At 38.7% G+C, this 22,635-nt stretch overlaps 1 protein-coding gene across 1 annotated transcript in view; it reads right to left on the minus strand.

Moving 5' to 3' along the window:
* Positions 1–276: 276 nt before the first annotated feature.
* Positions 277–22,635, minus strand: part of TADA2A (transcriptional adaptor 2A) — a 44,179-nt gene continuing 21,820 nt past the window's right edge. The window contains exons 8-16 of the mRNA XM_081108766.1: positions 22,051–22,123; positions 14,237–14,300; positions 12,753–12,796; positions 9,541–9,651; positions 7,725–7,796; positions 5,869–6,001; positions 5,043–5,086; positions 3,187–3,260; positions 277–1,743 (exon numbers count right to left, since the gene is read on the minus strand). Of these exons, the coding sequence (XP_080964892.1) occupies positions 1,558–1,743; positions 3,187–3,260; positions 5,043–5,086; positions 5,869–6,001; positions 7,725–7,796; positions 9,541–9,651; positions 12,753–12,796; positions 14,237–14,300; positions 22,051–22,123 (801 nt within the window). The 3' untranslated portion in view covers positions 277–1,557. The remainder of the gene's footprint in view (positions 1,744–3,186; positions 3,261–5,042; positions 5,087–5,868; positions 6,002–7,724; positions 7,797–9,540; positions 9,652–12,752; positions 12,797–14,236; positions 14,301–22,050; positions 22,124–22,635) is intronic.

Raw genomic sequence — 22,635 nt, forward strand, 5'->3', positions numbered from 1 at the left:
TCCATCTGCGAAATTACCTCTTTCCTCCCGATCTTATCCTTGCCCCAAAAGCTCACCTCTCCCAGGAAGCCTTCCTTAACCAAGACTGAGGACTCTTCAGATTATTACAGATGTCACCTGACATTGATGTCCAATGCATTCCGAATTTTTGGAACCAGAATTGCCTTTCAGGGATAAGACACAATCCCTTCGTAAGCAACTGAGAACAAAGTGGTAGTAGAATACATTTTCCTAAGAGAGACGAGTATGCAAAGAAAAGAGACCATTTCCATAAGCCACCCTTTTTACATATTGAAGTCTTTAATGATTTTAATTCCTTCAGATCCTCAGAGTTTCCTTGTCACTTGTAAACTCCTAGATGAAGTCTATTAGCAAGCTACATGCATATTTACATCAAAAAGTCTGAGCAGACACTTCCAACAAAGCATATAATATTTTAATTAGATACTTTGAATGTTGAAAGAATCAGTGACTAGAGGTAATTTGTGCAGATTCTAAAGTTATTTCTATATACAACCTTCCTTCTATTAGAAATGGGATAACCATGACTCTGAGTTTGGCTTCTGATTCTACAGAAAGTTTTGAGGACCAAGTTTCAGATGTGGTGGAGTTACTCACCCTCATATCTACTGAGTTCCATATATGACTCTGCTTTACTTTTGTTTTAAAAGTAGCTTTTATTGCAGGCTAGCCATTCCCCATTAAGAAATTAAGGTCCAGGTTTCAATCCAAGCACAGTGGAGGATAGTTGCATCATCTCCATCCTCAGGGGCCTGGTATCCTGGGAAACCCAGGGTACGAACAGGGTGAGTCCAGGACACACGTGTTAGGAGAGACAGTGCAGTATGATGAGGCAGGCATCCAGCACCCTAAGTGTGCTTTAGCTACCAGAATATTTGACACCACAAATTGAGCAGCAAAACATTTTAATCTATTAATTCTAAAAATAACCAAGACATTTTATATCTGATGCCACCTCCTCAAAAGTCTACTGCAGGTTAGACAGACTGCAAAGTACAAAACCAGACATTCAAATTAAAGATGCCGTTTGGGACAAGACCATGATGAGATTTCCCTCCCTTGTGCTCATAAACAAAGAATCCTCAGAAGGAAAGAGAAAGCTTTCTCATGGTCCATAACCTTTCTCTTACTGTAAATGTGTCTGTATTGTTTGAAAGCAAAACAGATGAGAACACCAACCATTCAAATACAAGAGTCTGAGCTGGACCCATGGGACTGAAGACTGGTTTAGTTCTATTTCTACCGACACCATGACGTGAGGTACTATGGTTCTTGTTTTAGTTACAAGAGGTGCTAGGAATGAATGCCCACTCACGTTTAATAATAGCATATCTAGCATATAACTCTGCAGCACAATACCAACAGCAAGAGTGTTCTAAAGCAGGGCAGAGAACAAAGTAGACATTCTTACAGCTTAAGGTTTCCTTTGTTCTTTCCCCTTGTTTTACAATGAGAATTCAGCTCAAGAATATCCATACTGTCCTTTGGTCCAACACATTCCAAACCTGTGATTTCAGATCTCAAGCCCTGAAGGCCTCAGGCTTTAGTGATGTGTCCTTCTCGAATAAGGAAATCATAGATTTTCCGGGTTTTGTTCACGTCTATCTTGATGAGCGCTCTTGCCTGTGCCAGTCTCAAGCCTCCTTGCTTGTTACATTCGTTCAGTAGAGCAGATTTGTATTCTAAATAGGCTCCAGGGACCAACCTCACCATCTGACAGAGCTGTAAGACATGGCACATTTACTAAACATTAACATCTATCATTCTCATAATTTAATCCAGCAGGTATAGACAAAACAAAATTTAAGAAGTGACATCAACCTCCAACTATTTATAGGAGCTGTTGGGTGGCTGAACTACATTCTTTTTAGTCTCTTCTTTGGAGGGAATACTCACTAAAGAGAGACACTCAGGAAGAGAAAGCCAGGAAGTGATGCTGGGAGAGCCTTTAGCAGGTGTTGGCGGGGTAGAGGCCCAGCACATTCCAACACAGCCAGTCAGGGAAGAGCCACAGGGCTCAGTGGGGTGGCGGTGCAGATACTTGGGTTCCCAAGTGTGAATCACATTATTTTTAGTATGGTCCCTGCTTTTGTGATTACATTTCCTACTTTGGGAGGGAGAGGAGATATAGAGATCTTGTTAAAAGAGGACACTTTTTTTAGCTGCTAAAATTTTAGAAAGCTGGCTCATTCCAGTTTACTTGCCATTATCCAGCAATGAGCTGTCTAAGGTTACCGTGTTGTGGTAAAGATAAAAAATGCTTAAAACTCCAGGCTATTCAATACTTGGATACAAATGGCCTGTGTCCTTTTTTTAGCAATACTTGGATATAACATATTACTAAACTAATCTTTACTATTCCTAGTGGATATAATAAAAGACTAATACCAGCCCCGACTCTTCTTTATCATCTGACCTGAATTAATGGCACAAAGTGACAGATGGGACACTGATCTTGGAACTGTAAAAGGAGCATCTGAGGAACAAAAGAGGAATCCCTTTTCTGGAGTGGACTTTAGAGCCGAAAACATTTGATGATGACTCTTTTGAGGCTGGGTGTAAATTTTAGAAATAGCCAAAAGTAACATGAAGACAAGTCTGATGATTATAATGGAAAGGAAAAGTGAATCATGCCATTTTAAAATCAATATTAATGTGTGACTATATATGATAAAAATTTCCTTTCTTTCTGCTTATAAACATGCTATGGAGACAATTCCAAAAATCTTTTAAGTGATGGTTATACTGTTGGAAAAAGTGTAGAACAACTCACAGTGACCATTCTACTAGGAAGTAACCATTTCATATATATCTTATTTTAGGTTTATAAAAATTAATTTCACTTACTTTAAAGCATTTAGTATAGTATTGGGTATATGGTAAATGCTCAGTAAATGACAGTTGCTATTATTTGGATTTATACATCATATGCTCTTCTCCCAGAAGGCAAATGAGGGCAAGGTGGTAGGGAAAGGAATCCTTTGAAACCTGCTGAGGTTAGCTCTGTAGCGCACAGCCTTCAGGGATGGACTAGAACTGTAAGCCTTCGGGGATGGACTAGAACTGTACATGTTGTTAGCTAAGCAGAGAAAAATGGGTTTGATCCTGTAATGGCAATTCAATGATTTCTCAGCCTCTTTCCTCTAGCGCCCCTTTTTTTGTTACCTCCTTTTCTTTTTCGTTCAGCTTCTCTGTGCCAGGGAGGCCCGTGAGGTTCAAGGGTGGCGCACTTCGTCTCCCTACAGACACAGACAGAAAAGGGCATATATGTCATAGAAGTGACAAGTCCTCAGGTGGAAAATATAACAAAGTTCACTGCAGCCAGGCCAGTTAGGCACAAGATCATTATAGCCAGCTGTAGGAAATCTCCACCAGTCCCCTTAGGCGCCAGTGTAATTAGCAACACAGGCTCCACAATGTTTACTTGAAAATAACAACGCTAATTTGTGTGCCTGGCCGGCGTGCCTCAGTGGTTGAGCGTCAATCTATGAACCAGGAGGTCACGGTTCGATTCCCAGTCAGGACACCTATCTGGGTTGCGGGCTCAATCCCCACTAGGGGGCGTGCAGGAGGCAGCCTATTAATGATTCTCTCTCATCACTGATGTTTCCATATCTCTTTTCTCCCTTCCTCTCTGAAATCAATAAAAATATATTTTAAAAATAAATAAAATACTGACATAATCACACATAGCAGAGCATCAAATATGACTACCTAATATAGCAGTTACTACCCATTTCTTCTGAACCCAATAGGAGATTCAAAAATCTAAAGCCCCCCCAAAAAAGGGGGGCATCTGTAATACTTTTAATACAGATAAATTTAAAATTAAATTAAAAAATAAAACCTAAAGCCCAGAGCTCATCTAGTTAAGAAAGGTCATACACTACCTGCCTTGACAGCTGATGAATAGAAATAACTCTGCAGGAGACATTTCCTAATCCTTGCCACTCTGCCAGCAGTACAAGGCAAACATGGTAATTAACCCAGTACCATTTGCCTTCAGATCAAAGGCAGACTGTTAGGCCAGCAAAAGGCCCTTGTTATTTATTATGTGCGGGAATATCTGTTCCTTCCAAAGCAGCCCTGTTTACCGGAAAGATCCACAGAGAGAAACAATGAGCTATTATATGGCAAAGTAGAGGCTGAGGTGAACTCACATACCTGAGAAAGAAACCTAAGTATGAAGACACTGCCCAGGATGGGAAGCTTGATGTACAACTTTTTTTGGTCTTGTTTTGAAAGTTTATTTGAGATTAGTGTTAAGCTGAGGATGGGTAGACTGAGGTAAGCAGAAGAAAGTGTAGACAGAATAATATAAGTTTTATGGGTGTTGTCATTTAGGTGTGGAGAGAAAGGGAAGGGACTGTTAAGAGGCTTGCTGTGCTAGAAAACAAGCTTCTTTGTAAAATTAACAAAGGGGATAAGGGCTTCTCCACAATCTAGATAAAGGGGGTGAAGAGGGCTAATACCAGTCTAAGAAGCAAGAAAGAATCAGTGAGCACAGATGGTTCAGAAACACAAACACCAATGTTGCATGGTCATATTAGCTCATTCTTATTTATTTATTTATTTATTTACTTGAGAGAAAGGGGGGAGGGGGGAGAGAATCTTTTTAAGTCTCCAACTTAAAAAGAAAGCCTTGCATTTCTGGCAAGTAACATGCCTCTTTGCTCATATAGGACACACACCTTTATTTTCTCCCCTTTGAGACAAACCTCAAAATCTGTGGTTAGATACAACCACAGTCAACTAGCTGCCCACAGACATTGGTAAAATAAAGAAACCACCTCTTTGGAGTTATTCTTCCCTGTCTCTGTACTCTAATCCTGAGGCTAGTCTCTATCTGGCCTTGAAGATTCTGAAAACTTGCTGATGTTTATAAATTGGGACAACACATAATTACCATTACTCTGTCTAAGCACCAATTCCACAAAAGGGGGGAGGGACTGTTGGGTCAACACAATCTCTAGAATGAAAACTTAACAATCAAGACTTGCTCTAGCTTGAAAAGTAATTACCTGAATTCGAAGCCATTGAAATGGAAGGACTCAGGCCGGAATCACTACGATGAAGAAGAGGAATTTAAATTTATGTCACACCAGGGAAGGCAGTTTCCAAAAGCACATGTATCTGGCTGCCATGTATCAGGCCGGTTACTCTGAAGAGAGGGAATGAGATAGACTGCACATGTTTTACAGGTTATCCTGCTGTACTAGCCAGGAAAAGACATCTGTTCTGGGAGGGAAATCACTTGGATTTGTTAAAAGCTCTGAGCCCAGAACATCATGGAGACCATTCATGGGAAAAGATAGGAACATGCTTTTCTCATGGAAAGTATACTAATAGATACGGAGGAAGAGAGGAGACATGGGTAGAGGGAAGTTACTTATTTTAAAAAATAAAATCAGCCGAAACCGGTTTGGCTCAGTGGATAGAGTGTCGGCCTGCAGACTGAAGGGTCCCGGGTTCGATTCTGGTCAAGGGCATGTACCTGGGTTGCGGGCACATCCCTGGTGGGGGATGTACAGGAGGCGGCTGATCGATGTTTCTCTCTCATCGATGTTTCTGACTATCTCTCTCTCCCTTCCTCTCTGTAAAAAATCAATAAAATATATTTTAAAAATAAATAAATAAATAAAAGTAGCAAAGAAGGATTGTAGGAGGCCAGTTATGTTTCTCAAAACTGTCATACTGTCTTGTTTCTGAGAGAGACTCCTAAAATTTCCTGAATTCTTCCAGCTACCTGATTATTACTACTCTACCATGGGTAGGTGCCCATGGAAATGCCTGAAAATACGTGTAAAGGCCAAAAGGATGCTCCTCCGCCCTGGACTAAGTGCTCACATGTCGGCCTGCCGACGGAGCCACTGCTGGCAAGCACTGCTGTCCTGGATGTACTGGAGGACTTCGGAGAGCATGGTGCGTTTAAGGCGCTCCTCCTCTCGCGTCTTCTTAAGGTGATCATAGGTTCTGGCACCTGGAGGTGTAAAACAACCACAACTGCAATAATAATGCAGAACTAAGAAGGGCTTCCTAACTGACCAGCAAACGGCTTGTCTTTTTTTTGGTTTCTTTGCAAAACAGCTTCCACAATTAGTTTTCCAAAAGCAAAGTAGATTTCTCCTAGTTTAAAATCCCTTTTTATATTAAGAAATTAAAATATTTTTATTCCTTTTTTTACCTTTAAGAAATTTTGAGGGGGGGGGGGGACCCAAAACAAAAAGTACAAAGAAAATAAGATGATTCATCTTTCCACCCCCAAAAGTAATTAACATTCAATATTGTCATATTTGCTTCCTGTTCTATTTTTCTATCTATATATTTTTCAGTCACACAAGTGCTATAAGCAAACATACTTCCTTAAAAAGCAATCAGAATTACAAATAAAAACAAGCCTACACTGATCAGTACTGTTCCTTTCCCCTCTGTCCCAGAGGCAGCCAGTATCAGACAACCAAGTCCTGGTATCAGAGTTTTTACATGCACCAGGGCTAAACAAAAGTTGTGTGATGTTTTATACTTGTTAACAAAGGTATATAGATGCCAAAATGCCACACCACTGGATTTCAAACTATGTTCCACAGAGCCCCCTAGTCCCATGAACATCCACCAGGGCTTACATGAAGAGCAAGGGCACCACCACATACTGGTGGTTCTGGGTTCTACATACTGGTGGTTCTGAACCACTAAACTTCAACTAAAGTAGTTTCACTTTTACCTTATTTATAGATTAGGGCTCCACATAGAATTTTATTTTGAAAACGATTTCCATTGTTAAAAATAAAGAATGATTATACTAAGCTAAACTTACACACATAGGGCTACTTCCTGTGGGTACTGGGTGACTGCTTTCAACCCACAGGAAGGAGGGAATGCTAAAGATCATTCCAACAACAATAATAAAACAGCAGAAACTGTCATTTGTGGAGGATTTACGGCGTGCCTGCTACTGTACTACGTTCTCATGCTTTATCTCTAATTTATCTTCAGACTAATTCTAAGAGACTTGGGAAATTAAAACTGGAACAGAATGACAGATCTGGTAAATAGGAGAGCCAGAATCCAAACGCACACTGTCCAAGTCTAGACCTCAAGCTCTTAACTCCCATAATACACTGCCTTTCCTTATGACCTGGCTCTACTACACATAGCTCTTTAATCACTTTAAACCTTAGCTTCTTCATTAAATGGAAATAACAATATCTCACTCATGAGTGTTATGAGAATTAAATGACAGGATCCAGGTAAAATTGGTAGTATAGGGACTGGAGCATGGTAAACTGTTTCTATGCAGTGTTAGCTACTATTAATATAATTAATATCACCACCTCAAGACACTCAGTCAAAGCACCTAAAGCCAGTTGAAGTTAGGTTAATAAGAATGATTAGACCATGCATCACTAAATGTTAACTGGCTGAGGCTAAAAATTAGAATACAAATCCTTTTTTTAAGAGGCTATACAATCCTAAATCTAAAGCAGTGCCTCTCTTTTGTGTGCAACTTTTATTTTACCTCAGATAATCCATAGAGTGGTATTTATAAGGATTAAATAGATGAAACTTTACTGAAAGGTTTAAAAACTCATTCTGAAGAAGGAAAGCTTATTTAAAAAACAACAACACACCACATCACCTCAAACAGAGACTTCCTCTATGTGTTTGGAATACATTTGGCCTCTGATATAGCAAGTAGTACTTACTACAAAAATTGGTGATGCCTGCTGTCCTGTATTCCTGGAGCCGCTTGATTTCCCTTCGGAGTTCAAATTCCACTGTTCATCCCAAAAAGAACGGAGGAGAAAAATGGGGAAAACACAATCAACATCAATGAGCACTTTTGCTGTTGAGCATTTTAAGTAATTCTGCCTTATGTAAAAGACTGGGCAATTCCATTCGGGGAATCCTATTTGTTGGTAACATCTCATTAGAAATTTTACCCTAGAGCTGAGAAAATCCTCCTCCAACTGTCTTCCAGCTGCTGTCTGGGGCTGGAGACAGCAGCAGCTGCAACTGTCTTTTAGAAAACTTACAGTGAACTGGCTGAATTCATTTAGCTAGAGAATAACAAACTTTTAAACAATTCACGTTTCCCTGCTCTATTTATTCTGTGTTAAAAGTTCTACCACATAACCACATTCTTTTATGAAACCTGTCTCTGGTATTATTTGATGTGGCCCTTTTGCAAGGGAAGGACAAAAGCTCTGTGCTCAAGTCCCAGATAATTTCTTTCTTCACAGACACAAAAGAGCATTGTGTTTCCCATAAACCAAAGATTTCTACTTCCTGTGAGCACACAGACCAGGCTGCACTGTTTGGGTTATTTAGGTGCTTTGTAACAGAGGATGAAGGAAATGCCCGGACAATCCGTGGGGTGTAGTTCCTTGAAGTGATACATAGCCCAGGGATGGCACAAACTGGGACAGGAAGTAAAGCATCAGTCACCTCATATAAACCACATGAAGAATAAAACCAGACAGGGTGTTTGGTGAGGACAACCAATCTGGTCCAGATAAAAGCCTATCATGCCAGGTAAGAAATATCTGCATGATGAGAACAAGGTGAGAGCTTTGCTAAAGTACCTTCCCAGAATTAAACTTACGTCAAACACATAAATCTCACGATGAAGGGTAGACTAAACCACCCCACCTCTTTCAAGTCTAGGCTTCCATCCCTTAAACAACTTTAATTTTTTATAGCGAAAAGCCAAAGGATAACTAGGTAGAGCTCTCTGAGTATCAGGCGAGAGAATGATGGAAATACTAGCTACATGAGTTATCTAAATCTGTCCCCACTTTAAAAACTAGTTTTAAGCCCTGGCTGGTGTGGCTCAGTTGGTTGGAGCATCATCCTGTGCACTGAAGGGTCTCTGGTTTAATTCCCAGTCAGGGTACATACCCAGGTTTCGTGTTCCATCTGCAGTTGGGGCACATGCAGGGGGCAATCAATTGATGTTTCTTTCTCACATCAATGTTTCTCTCTTTTTCTCTCTTCCCTCAACACACACCCCTCACTCCCTTCCTCTCTTATATTCAATTAAAAAAAAATACCCTTTGGTGAGGATAAAAACAAACAAAAAAGTAGTTTTAATACTAAAATATTTATGAACAAATAATATAATGCCTGGGATTCGCTTCAAAATAATCCAGTTGAGGGTGGAAAGGAAGTGGCAGACATGACACTGGGTTGGCCATGTGTAGACAGTTGTTAAAGCTAGGTGATGGATATATGGGGTTCATTATACTATCATCTCTGCTTTTGTATGTAGTTTTGAAAACTGTCATTAACAAAAAGTAGGGGTAAAAATGCTAAACTACTGTTTATATGGGGAAAAAAGAATGCCACTAGGTTTTTTAACCTCCCCTCCAACTCTGAAAGCTCCAAATTAATTTCATGGTAATAAGGGCAAAGAAAAGATATCCATGTATTTATTTACGGAACTTTACATAAAACACATCATTATCTCTCCTATTTTTATAAACACACACACACACACACTCAAGGCTCAAAACCACCTACGTGCATGGCTTTCAATGAACTTGTCATGCTCCACTGGCCCCACAATCCTTGCAAATCGCCTCATTGTTTCATAAAGGTCTTGGACCTCCTTGGGATACCGCCGTTCCATTACTACAAAGAAAGTAAAACACAACCACATCACAAAGAATACAAGGATCCCTAAGTTTTCTGCATTTCTTTCACAAGAAGTGAAATGGAAGGACATTATTCATAACCTCACATGACTCATTTACCCATGACAGGAAGCAAACAGGAAAGCTAAGAATGCAAAACACTAATCATAGCAGCATCACAACTATCACATAGGGATGTTGCTATCACAGGAGAGCATCTGCACTACTGAGCACCCCGATGTCCTTCACACCTCTCTCTTATCTGTACAGGGGCAGGAATTGTTGGCAGCAATGGGAAAGACAATTAAAGGCAGATCATACATTCTTAGGAAGAATGTTGGGCAAATTTGCTCATAACTTCTGCAGGAAAACCAGGAATGTGCAGACACAATAATCCATCTAGAAGAGACTAGCCTGGAAAAAGTGTACCATCTTTTTTTTATTTTAACTATATTTTATTGATTTTTTACAGAGAGGAAGGGAGAGGGATAGAGAGTTAGAAACATCAATGAGAGAGAAACATTGATCAGCTGCCTCCTGCACATCCCCTACGGGGTATGTGCCCACAACCAAGGTACATGCTGGAATTGAACCTGGGACCCTTCAGTCTTCAGGCCGCCGCTCTATCCACTGAGCCAAACCGGTTAGGGCAAGTGTACCACCTTTTATATGCCTCTCCAAAAATTTTCCTCCTACATACACTTACTCAAGTGAGGCATACATATTTCTTCACTAAATTAAATACCACAACTTAAGTTCTATTTTGATAACTATCATGCAAGTAAATGGTCACACATACAGGATACCTAGGGTCAGCAACTTTGAGGATCACTACTGAGCAAATGTCTAATAAAAAGAGATATTGGCAAAGAAGATGGGAAGTAACACCCATCAACAATATAGTAAGTAGTAGGGTGGAGCAGCCAGAAACCCTCAAAGTGCTACTCAGTCATTTCAATCAGATAATAGAACTAGGCTAGTTCTGTCCACCTCTGACAGTTATTTAAATTAAGTCATTTTGTCAGATGAATATTTTTCCTTGCAGGAGACATTCTTACCCACAAATTCTAAGAGCCAATTAGATGGGCAGACACCGATGGATTATTTTCACTATTAACACCACCTCCCTTCCCTGCCTCTCACTACAGGGATAATATAGAAGAATTTGGAGTATAATTTTAAAATTTGATGGAAAAAAAACCCCTCTGCCTACCATATACTGAAGGTCACATGTACATTCAGTATAATGACCACTGAAAACCTCTGAAACCACACTGCACATGTCATAGTTAAGAGTAAGGAGGCTAAACTGACCTCTGTCCCCCAGCTGAGATTAGATATACACAAGAGTCACGGTCTACTGTAAATAAAGGTTAAAAACCCACTGACCCTATTATGAAAAGCCTGTGGCTACCAGAATTGACCAATTATTGTCTACAGAAAAGGCAAAGGAAATCTGCTCCTGAGTTAGTTGTGCAAACCCACAGCTCTCAATGAGGATGAGGTTAAACAGGCAATCTCGTACACTGCCAGAAGGAATACAAATTGATATAACAGCTTTTGTAGAGGAACCTGGCAGCAAGTGTCAAAAGTTTTTCATGACCATATCCTTTGACCTATTATGTCACTTCTGGGACTCTACCTAAAAAAGATAAGTAAGTCTAAACATAGAAAAAGTTTTATTCATAAACAAGTTCATCACAGCATTATTTTTAATGATTAAGCAAATGAAAATATGCTAAATAATAACAAAAGGCAGGTTAAGTATAGTATTATATAAGTATATATACATAACACATTATGTAACTGTTAAAAATGACATCTTCCAAACACTGCAATCACTTGAAAAGTGTGTAATGGAAAGTGAAAAAATAAAGGATATAAAATGTAACATATTTATGTTCATGACTTTATTAAAAGACAACCCCTATGTCTGGTTGACCTGAACCCTATAGGAGCCCAGAGTATCAAAACTTGTAAGAGTCTATCAACAAGGATAATTATTAGGTACTTAAAAATATACATATTATTGTGTCATACAACTATTATAAACATTTTATTTTATTTTATTTTAAATATATTTTATTGATTTTTCACAGAGAGGAAGGGAGAGAGATAGAGTTAGAAACATCGATGAGAGAAACATCGATCAGCTGCCTCCTGCACATCCCCCACCGGGGATGTGCCCGCAACCCAGGTACATGCCCTTGACCGGAATCGAAACCGGGACCTCTCAGTCCGCAGGCTGATGCTCTATCCACTGAGCCAAACCGGTTTCGGCAACATTTTAATTTAAATATTGCAATTACTCTGAGATCACACTCTAATTTGCTGAACAAATTCTACAGTGTAGAAGAAAAAGTACAGGAACTCTTTCTGCCCAGCCTAGGTATCTCCAATATTTAAAAGAGTAAGCTCAAAGTTGGCATTTTAAAAACCCCACTCAGATTTATTATCACCATCACACAATGCTAAAAGCCACTGTTATTTGTTTGTCTAAGATACAAAATAGAAAAACGACTTTCTGTTAAAAAACAAAACGTTTTTACAACCTGGTGTTCAAGGTTATGTTTAACGTATAGTTCCAAACATGACCCTACCCAGGTCCAGAAAATGATTCATGCATACTCATGTTGCTATACAGTAATTATTATACTGATTTTTTAAAAAGATTATCATGCAAATGTTGACTATATATTAATGGTCCTTAACTCTTACTATTCAACAGAATTGTTTCCAAGACTTTTATCTTTATTTATTTACTAGAGGCCCAATGCACGAAATTCATGCAAGGGGCTCAGCCCTCGCAGCCCCAGCTTCGTCAGGAAGGTCGTTTGGCTGTCAGGTCTAATTAGCATATTATGCTTTTATTTTTATAGATTGCCTTGAAGACTTTTTAAAAATACAGATGCTTTATCTCTATCCCCAGAGATTCTGACTTAATTAGTCTGTGGTGATACCCTGGTATCAGAATTCTTTAAAGCTTCCTAAATGATGATAATATACAACTTGGATTAAGAACTACTACCATAAATGATTTAAAACTATTCAGTTAATGTTGGAAGAAATTTTAAAATAAAGAAAACAGCTAATACTTACACTGAAACTTCCTAAGGTTGATTAATCCATGATCTCTTATAATTCTAGAATAAAAACCACAATGTTTATTATAGTCAGTTTTACATTTAATAATGTTTTCCACATGCAGCTTTTACCAGACATCCTAAATATTCTGAGGTGAAATATTGAGGTCCAAAGAAGTCACTCCCCACATAGTTCTGCAAATCAATTAGTCACTAACACAATTGTAGGCTCTCAAGCATCATACATTTTTCCTCTCCTTGGGCTTAGCAGACTCCCAATAACTATTTGCTGGATGAATGAATGAACCAATAATGAGCACTTACAAATACTGAAAAATACATGTCTCTAACTTAAGATGAAACAGAAGGGAAGCTGTATTCATGTCATAAAAATTAACTTATTCAGCTTAGGGAATTTAAGGGAAATTTAGGGGAAATCTGTTAATATAAAAGGACACCATGATCACACATTCAACATTTACAACTGCACACTGACATAATGCTTTGAAACTATTTGAGATAAATATTATGCATGTTTAATGGAAGGGCATCATAAAACATAATATCCAACAGCAATCTCAACAACTTGAGTTCTATAATACTGTCTAGCTCCAAGTGGTTGTTAAAGCAAAACAGAATGTAAGTAAACCATGCAGGATGATGTGTCTGGAGCCTTTGATTTATACCAGAGGTATCATGACTAGCTAGGAAGCTCCTCACAAGAGCAGCAGAGTAAGCTTCTTCAGCACTTCTCAGAAGCCAACTCAAACCCCCAGAGAGTGAGCTTTACTTTACATCACATCTTGGTCCCTGAACAGTGTCTCCCAATTTAATCAGTACAGCAGTTCCCAAGTTCCATTCCTTTTTATTGTTGTGATGCCACTACATCTCCAGTCAGCAACACCACGTGTTAGTAACATGCCTACACACACACACACACACACACACACACACACACACTCACTCACAACCTCTACATACCCTTCTCTGATGTTAAAAGAGTCTGTAAACCAACAAACCAACAGGGGTCTGGGATCCATAATTTCTCAGTCTGAATGTATGTTTTTTTGTTCTATTGCAAAGAGAAGGAATAACCAAGAGTGCCTGAAACTTGTTCAGAATTTCCTTTGAAATTCTTGTAGATAAAAGATTCTCATAAAAAATAATCCATTAGAATGAGAACATTATAAAAAGCATAACAACTTAATAACATCTTGAATTTATCTTATTCCTTTTTTCCTTAAAACAGTGCACCCACATTCTTCACTGGGCATTAATACTTCAAGAAAGGTTAAGGAGGAGGTAAAAAAACAAACACACCACCACCAAAACAACAACAAAAAAAACCCTGACAGGTATTATTATCCTCATTTGATAGATGGAAAAACTGAGACCCAAGGTCTTCCTCAAGGTAACAAGATAAACCACAACTGGAACATTCTTATCGACTATATGTGTATGTGGTCAATAGTCCAAAGCTGAAAGGTTTTCTACACTTACTTTTTCCGCCTTTGTCTCTCCTTTAACCTGGAATGGTAGATATCTACTACAGCCATCTTCAGAGCTTTAAATAAAGAAACAAACAAATACATATAAATAAAGCCAAGGCAAAAATAAAAATCTTTACACCTCATATTGCTAACTATTCCATACTCACTCAGTGGTCTAGGAGACCAATCATTAACTACAGAAAAAATATTAAGAGAAATGAATTAAGTTAGCGCTATGTTACATTAAACCATTCTTCTAATCTACAATGTATGAATTCTGAAGAAATGGTAAGACTTAATAACTTCAGTAGATACTAGAACTATTCTAATAACCTGTTATCTCCTTAAGCATTGTATAAGTTGGAGTTTGGTGATTTTGTTTTAATTACTGAAGATATTTACGAAGAAAGGGGCCCTAGAGCACAAAATATGACCTGATGTGTCCTCTGAAAAAACTAAAATACATTATTCAAATGTTAGGTAACAATTTCTAGTAACACACCAGCCTTCAGCCTTCACAATAAGGAATTTGTTTGTGTATGACAATTACTTCTTCCAGGATAGAAAGCTTCATTCCAAACTACAGCCTCTGTAATACTAATAAACAAAAAAAAGCAATCCAATCTCATCCAAAAAATGTGAGATACAAGTTCCGGTTTAGCTCATGGGGGCAATGAGTCAGCACAGATTTATATGTTCTGCTAGGCTAGAGCAACTCTTAAATCTTGTTTTGCAATGGATGTTAGATGTGCTCTAGCTGAACCTCCTCTCCCTACTCCATATCCAGCTACCTTTCCTAGTACTAGTCCCTGAGGGCACCTCCATGGAACTGTTTGAAACTCACGCTTCTGCTGGAAATAGTTTTAGAGTAGGGGAAAAATGGAACCAATTAATGAAGAGAGCAGAACTCAATGGCTTATTAGAATCATCATTTCTTTCACTACATGAAAGCAAACAAAAGTTGATCAATGTACAAACCTGGTGCACTATCAACATGGTAGCCCTGGCGGGATAATAGAAATAAATTCTGGATACTTCATCCTGACTCATTACTGTCTACTTGCCCTAAGGATAGTCTCAGATTAGAAAGAAGAAATATCGAAATCTAACATGCTGGGCTATGAACAGATGTATTACATATGTCTGTAACTTCAATCACTGGGAAATGACCAGAAATACTTTATCTAGGCCATTCTCCTTTGGATCTGAGATAAAAATAAGTTCTAGCTGGATGATCTGAAGAGGTGAGAGAATGCAATATTTTTTCAAGTTTAAGTATTAAAAAAAAGTGTTAACTACCATGAAAATTTTTTTGTTCTTTTCTAACAAGTTCAAAAATTTAAACATCATTGTTTCATTTTTTTCTCATAACTGCCAACAAACTAAAAATTATTCAATGATAACAAGTCCATGATTTAAGGCAATGGTTTTTAAACCTTTTTTAGGTAGAACTCTTTCTACAAATGAACTCTTTCTTGATTTATAGGGTGGTTCCATATGCAAGCCCAAGTACCATAGAATGCCCCATGCCCTGCCACCATCTCTAGCAGTTGCTGTGCAATGATAGGCTCTAGAATACTGTGCTGGTGGAGATGCACTTTACATGCCTGTGTGGGGAAAAGGAGGATAAGAAAAGGGAGGGGAGGATGTGTCTCTGACATGCAGTGTAACCTTATGCAAGTTTTAGAGTGGATTCTATTTCTTATGACAAATAGACTTAGGAAGTCAAATGTTCAACCAGAAAGAGGAGCAAATATAACAGTTAAGGAAATAGTTAAAATACACTATTTATCATGTTCCAGGTTCTTTATGTGCCTCATTTCATTTATCCACCCAGTAAGATCCACACAATAATAAGATGAGTTCAATAGGAAAGAAACTACTTCATGATGTAGTGGAAATCACTGCTAATTTTGACAAAATATTTTTTGTTATTTTTCTAAGACACTAACTTACCATGCTATTTCCTGAGATTTGTGTGGGGATGACTTAATTAAAACAGAAAAACTGAAGAGACTGTTACCAAAAAAAAAAAAAAAATTTTTTTAAATTTAAAAATCTGTAAATAAATACTGCTGATAATTAGTTCTATGGCTTGATCATTTCAATAGTTTAAACATGTACAACTAGCTTTGGGTAACAAAGGGAAGGAAAGACACACATAGAGTAGATTCGTATTTGAAGCTCTCTCTTTCCTTGATAAAGCACACTCAAGTTGCAGCAACTGATTTTAAGTTCTTCACTTATAACTCAGCGAGGACCACAGCACAGCAGGCAGAATAGAAATAACACAGCAAACACTGCAAGAATGAGAATCATCAGTTCACATTCCACTTATAGTGACTGGAGGTTCCAGTAAAGTGGGAACAAAGAACCAGAGATCATTAAAAAAAAAAAAAAAAAAAATCAGCCCTAGCTGGTTTGGCTCAGTGAATAGAACATTGGCCTAGGGACTGAAGGGTCCTGGGGTGTGATTCCAGTCAAGGGCTAGATCCCCAGTGGGGAGCGTGCAGGAGGCAGCCAATTAATGATTCTCTCTTATCCTTGATATTTGTATCTCTCCTTCTCCCTTCCTCTCTGAATCCATAAAAATATATTAAAAACAAAAACAAACCAAAACCACCCGTCACCTATGCACTGATGTAAGGCCTCTGAAATCTCAGCCTTGTGGGAAGAATAGTCTCCCTGTGACTATACTGGGTACTGATAATAAAGTCTCCAAATGGCTGGCCTTAAAATATTTCAAGTAGTGGGCAGAAGTCAGAGGCAGCTCCTTCCCACTGCAATGTATTTCTAACATTGTTCAAAATAGCTAGCAACATGTTTCTGTTTTCCTGACAGAAGGCACTACTGTTTATTTGGCAAGAAAATCAAGTCAGAGGCCTTAACTGCAGGAAAGCCGATCAAAATCCCTATTACAACCACACAAGTTCAAACCTATGACTCTGGTTTTTTTTTAATTTTTTTAAAAGTCATTCCAACCTCCCCTCACCTCCCTAGCTTTTGGCCCGAGAGGTACACAATTAGTTATGTGAAGGAAATAAGACTACATGACCTAAAGGTTAATGTCAGCAATTAGGAGGCCTGAGGCACGTAAGTTAACTCCTTTGTACATTACCCTGAATGTAAAATGGGAACATATCTATTCTTATTTATCAGGAATATGGTTAAGCCATAGGAGACAACAAATGTGAATATCATCCCACCTCTCAATATGAACCCAGCAACAAAAATTTAAGGTTTAAAGATAATTAGTACAGTATTAAGATCATAGACTTTGGAGATGGCTCTGTCACTTGCAGGTTATATTACCTCAGGCAAGTTACTTGGTATTTCCATTCCTCAATTTCCTCAGCTATAAAATCCTATCTAATAAAGAGGTAATATGCAAATTGACTATCACTCCAACACACAAGATGGCCAGCAAGGGAGGGCAGTTGGGGGCAACCAGGCCTGCAGGGGAGGGCAGTTAGGGGCAATTGGGCCAGCGGGGTAGTTAAGCATTGATCAGACCGGCAGGGGAGTGGTTAGGGCAGCCGTGGGCAAACTATGGCCCATGGGCCGGATCCGGCCCGTTCGGCTGTTCTATCCGGCCCACGGAGCCGAAAGAGCAGAGGGTTCTCTTGCTCTCCCCTCCACTCCTTCACCAGCAGCAGTGTTAACATGTATTAGTTCACACAAACACTCCATCCATGCTTTTGTTCCGGCCCTCCAGTCCAGTTTAAGAACCCATTGTGGCCCTGGAGTCAAAAAGTTTGCCCACCCCTGGGTTAGGGGATGGTCAGGCTGACAGTCAGAAGCAGTTAGGGGCAATCAGGCAGGCAGGCAGGCAAGCAGTTGGGAGCCAGCAGTCCCGGATTGTGAGAGGGATGTCCGACTGCCCTCAAGGGATCCCAGATTGGAAAGGGTGCAGGCTGGGCTGAGGGACAACCCGCCCCCGCCATGCACGAATTTCATGCACCTGGCCTCTAGTGGATATAATAATAATGCCCAATTCACAGTGTTTTGTGAGGATTAAATGAGTTCACATGTGTGAAGGACTTAAATGCTAATATGTATTAACTGCTATTAATAGCATTTATGTCTAAAATGTCCTAAGCATAAGATAGTCAAATCACTATGAAGAGGAAGGGCACTGGCAAAAGGTGAGTGTGTATAGAGACCAGGGTGAATCTCTGATCTGCTAACTGTAAAAGGATCTAAAGGCTGACAATATTGGCCAAAAAAGGGCTGGGGGTGGGTGGAGAAGTGAGGGAAAATCCATGCCTGGCCAAAAAATTTTGCTGAAATTATCTTTCCAAATAAAAGGATAATAAACTCTTTTAATGTGCAACCCTGAGGTGTGTTGAACACACAGACACAACACATAGGAAGGAGCTTTTATAATGATAATGCCTCTTGCTTGCTTCAGTTATGAGAAAGCAATGGTTAGAAGATGTTGCAACCAGGATTTCAGACCCTGTGAAACTCTGGGAAAGAGGAGTTCACAAATTTAAGAGATTTCCCAAACGAAAGCAGGAAAAAGGAACTACACTGTGCGTCTGCACTGAAATTCCCACAATACACCATGACACACACGAGTGCCAAGTTATGAGTCTTCTGCTAGTCTCTTTCTGAACCCATAATTTCTGCTTATTTCAATAAAATATAAGGAGGTGTTACTTAGGGCTCCCAAAACTTCCTTATTTTCTTCCTCAGACACTGCTTCACTTGTATATTCTTTGGGCCCATTCTAAAAGCCTTCTGGTATGACTGGAATGCAATTTTATTATCCCTCCATTGTGTCTCAGGCCTCTATAATGGACCATTCAGCTCCATTTTATTAGACAAATTCCATGAATCATAGCAAAAGTCTTTGGGTAAGGAAAGGGGCTTGGTAGCAACTGTTGGTCTTCTAGATGCCCTGGGATGGAATATAAAAAACACACCCAGCCAAACAGTTTGCTTCCTTCTAGTAGTTACAAGTGAGGAAACATAAAAGGAATGTTGTTAATGCTCAGTAATATTAGGAGTGTAATGGTATAATGGAATGGTAATAATGTCACCTGAATTATGTACCATCTTTCATTGGAGACATTCACACTCTATGACTAATCAGTGTCACCCCCTTTTTTTCGGCAGGGGACACAAAAAACAGTAAGCAAGATTCTAAGGACTTGCCCAAGATCATACAGTGACTCAGAAGCAAGCCCAAGGCTGAATCAGTGTTCTGATTTGCACAAAACATGTGTTCCTTTGTCTGTTCTGGGTGTGCTACTTCTCATTCCTTCCTGAGTCTCCTTGGGCTCCTAGTCCCGTTTCAATGAGTGCTCAGGGAGAAACTGCTCAGCTCAGGGGCAACATGTCCCATTGGACAGAGGGTCATGCTGCCAGAGGAGCTAAGAACTCAGAGCCATAAACAAAGCATCCCTTTATGGCACCAACAAGTCTTCCCTCTAGTACTATGAAACCTCTTTAAAATATTATCACCTTTTTGGAGATTAGAAGGTGGATTAGGCAGGTATAGGGGGGATAAATGGTGATGGGGAAAAAATAAAATAAAGAAAAAAAATGTTATTACCTTTTAAAGAGCACCCATTTCAACATCCACTACTAGACAGGAAGGAAAGGGGATGCAGGGGTTATTATTTATGTTATGTTAAAGCCACTTACCAGTATGCTAACAATCAATAACTGATGCTTTGGTTCTAGTTCAAATGAACTAAAATCAAGTGACTAACAAGTTTTCCTAAAATATTAATGTTTATTGCGTGTAATATTATTATATTTAAGATAGTTTTTCTTGAATGACTGGTGTTTATTGCATGTAAAATTATTATATGTAAAATCATTTTTCTTGAGCTACTCATGTTTATTGCATGTAATATTATATTTAAAATCATTTTTCTTGAAATAAAGGAAAGGTCCCATTTGGGGAAAAAAAGTGACTTAACAAAGTTGTAGAGATTGTAGAAAGATCACAAATAATTAAAGTATGTTTTAGGTTTGAAATGCTAATTTAAATAAAAACTGTTAATCAATCAATTGCTTCTTTCTAATTTTTTTCCTTTTGCTCCCACTTAACAGAAAGTAGCACAAGTGCACCAGGACAAATTACAGATCTTGCTTCTACGAAGAATGAAGAGTGAAATTAAATCCCAACCATTACACTTTTCTTAATAATGTTGAGGCTTAAGAATGAAGACCTTGGATTAGGGCCTAGAGAAATAATTCAGCAAGTCTCTTACATAGTTTAGCCATTACTGACATTAGAGATTCTAACTTTCAAAAGTTCAGTACTTTTGAACAGTATATAGATTATGTTTACTAAGTTGCCTTTTTTTTTGCATTCTGGAAAAGAGAGCTACAAGCTAGAAAACAATACCATTTTAATTAAAGCTGGTGTATATGGAGAGAAATACTGAATGGCAATCCACACACTACCTTCAAGGGAACAACAACACAGGTGAGAAAAGACAATAACATGAGTTACCTGGGGTTGAAAAGAAGAGATTGACAGGATGACTGAACAAATACAATGATGAATCTAGTGAATGCCAAACTAGTTTGCTTTCAAGCTTTCCTCTTTTAGTTCAATCTGCGTCACCCTGACTTTCCTTAAAGTTGTGTGGGAGAAGAGAAATGAAATTTTGAAAAGAAAATGGCTCAAGAAATATGTAGAGATAAAATTTTTATGAGGACTTTCTTTGTTCTAGATCTGGTATAACAAACACCTAGGCAGCTCTTCTATGGAATCAAATTACCCTTCTAATGACAGAGTAGCAGTTAATGCCACATGAAAACTTAATTTATGTATAATTCAACAAGGATTCCACTTGCCTTTCCTGCCTGGAATACAGATTTAAGAGAAACAATGAAGATGCTGCTTGGGGAATATAGAATCCAAGGGAGCACTGTTCATATTGTATCACATTCAATTTCAATTCTGAACTGAAATGAAAGAGAAGACTGGGGATTATTTCAAATATGTAGATCACTGAAAACAGAAAGAGGGGGGAAAGATTCAACAAAAGCCTAACCATCCAATTCTTAAAAAATGTTTTTATTGATTTTTAGAGAGAGAGAAAGGAAGAAGGAGAAACATTAATCTGCTGCCTACTGAGCATTTCCCACTGGGGATCAAGCCTGCAAACCTGGTAAGTGCCAGGTCTGGGAACTGAACCGGTGCCCTTTCAGTGCATGGGATGATGCTCAACCAACTGAGCTATACCAGCCAGGGCTAACCATCCACTTTTAAGAGCTCTGTTGGTATTAACAATTTATATTATAACACAACAGTTGACATAAATCCCTAAAAGGCTAATCTTAGATGAGAATTCAGAAATGTTAAAAATTCAACAGTTCTAAGAAATGAGAAATTCCTAATCTTGGTCTAAAAAATCCTCAAAGAACTTCCATTTTTTCCTCTGCAGTGGGAAATTTGGGTTAACAAATCATAGTGAACATCTAGTACCAGTAGTTGCTACTAAAGTCCTAAGGTCTTCTTCACATTGGCCCCCTTCCTTCTCAGGAGGCAGTGAGGGCCAGTTAACTAATTACCTCAATGTAGCCCTACCCCAGTCAAAAGGAAGATCTACACTCCAAGGAATGGGATATTCCCAACTACCATTATATAATCAACGTTCTCACCATCAGCACAAATGATCTTTTTCATTGTGGTCAAAACCCAACAAAAAAAGTTAAGTTCAGCAACTTAATCACTAGGTTTTGAGTCCCGTTTAGGACAGGGGACATGTTTTATTCATCCTTAGATTCCTAGACCCTAACACAGTACCATCACATAGTTTGCAATCAATAAAAACATTTGTTAAAACAAAATGTTACCATGTAAAATGTCCGAGTCATCTTCAACAAAATCGATGTCTCTCAAGTCCCACTCTGCATAATTGTCAAACTCCTGTTTGAGGGGAAAAAAAAATTCCCACCCCAAACTTATCAGTTTTGAGTAATACCTTTATAGTAGCCATGCATTAGAAGCAAGTAGAAATACACAGGCAAACACTCCTTTAAAAGTAGTGAATGGGGTACAGAGCCAGGATACTGCCTCAATAATGAGAAATCATGGGGGAAATCTAAGAGGCTTTCAGGCAGTACTGACAGCAAAAATGAGAACAGTTATGAGTTCATGAATAAAGCCAAAGCTATTGTTCTAAAAATTAAAAGTAGTCTGTTTATAAAAGGTAACCCCAGAAAATCTAACTCTGACTAGATCTTCCGGTATGAAAATTGTCTGCATTAATTCATCTACCTTTTTACTACCTTCTGAGGGCTCTATTTATGCAATAGTGCTTATGTAGCTCACTGTACTCATATTCTATTCAATGAGTACAATCGTAGGGATAGCGTCTATGGCAGCCGTGGGCAAACTACGGCCCGCGGGCCGGATCCGGCCCGTTTGAAATGAATAAA

The sequence above is a fragment of the Myotis nattereri genome (assembly GCF_964212035.1).
Source record: "Myotis nattereri genome assembly, chromosome: 16".
NCBI lineage: Eukaryota > Metazoa > Chordata > Mammalia > Chiroptera > Vespertilionidae > Myotis > Myotis nattereri.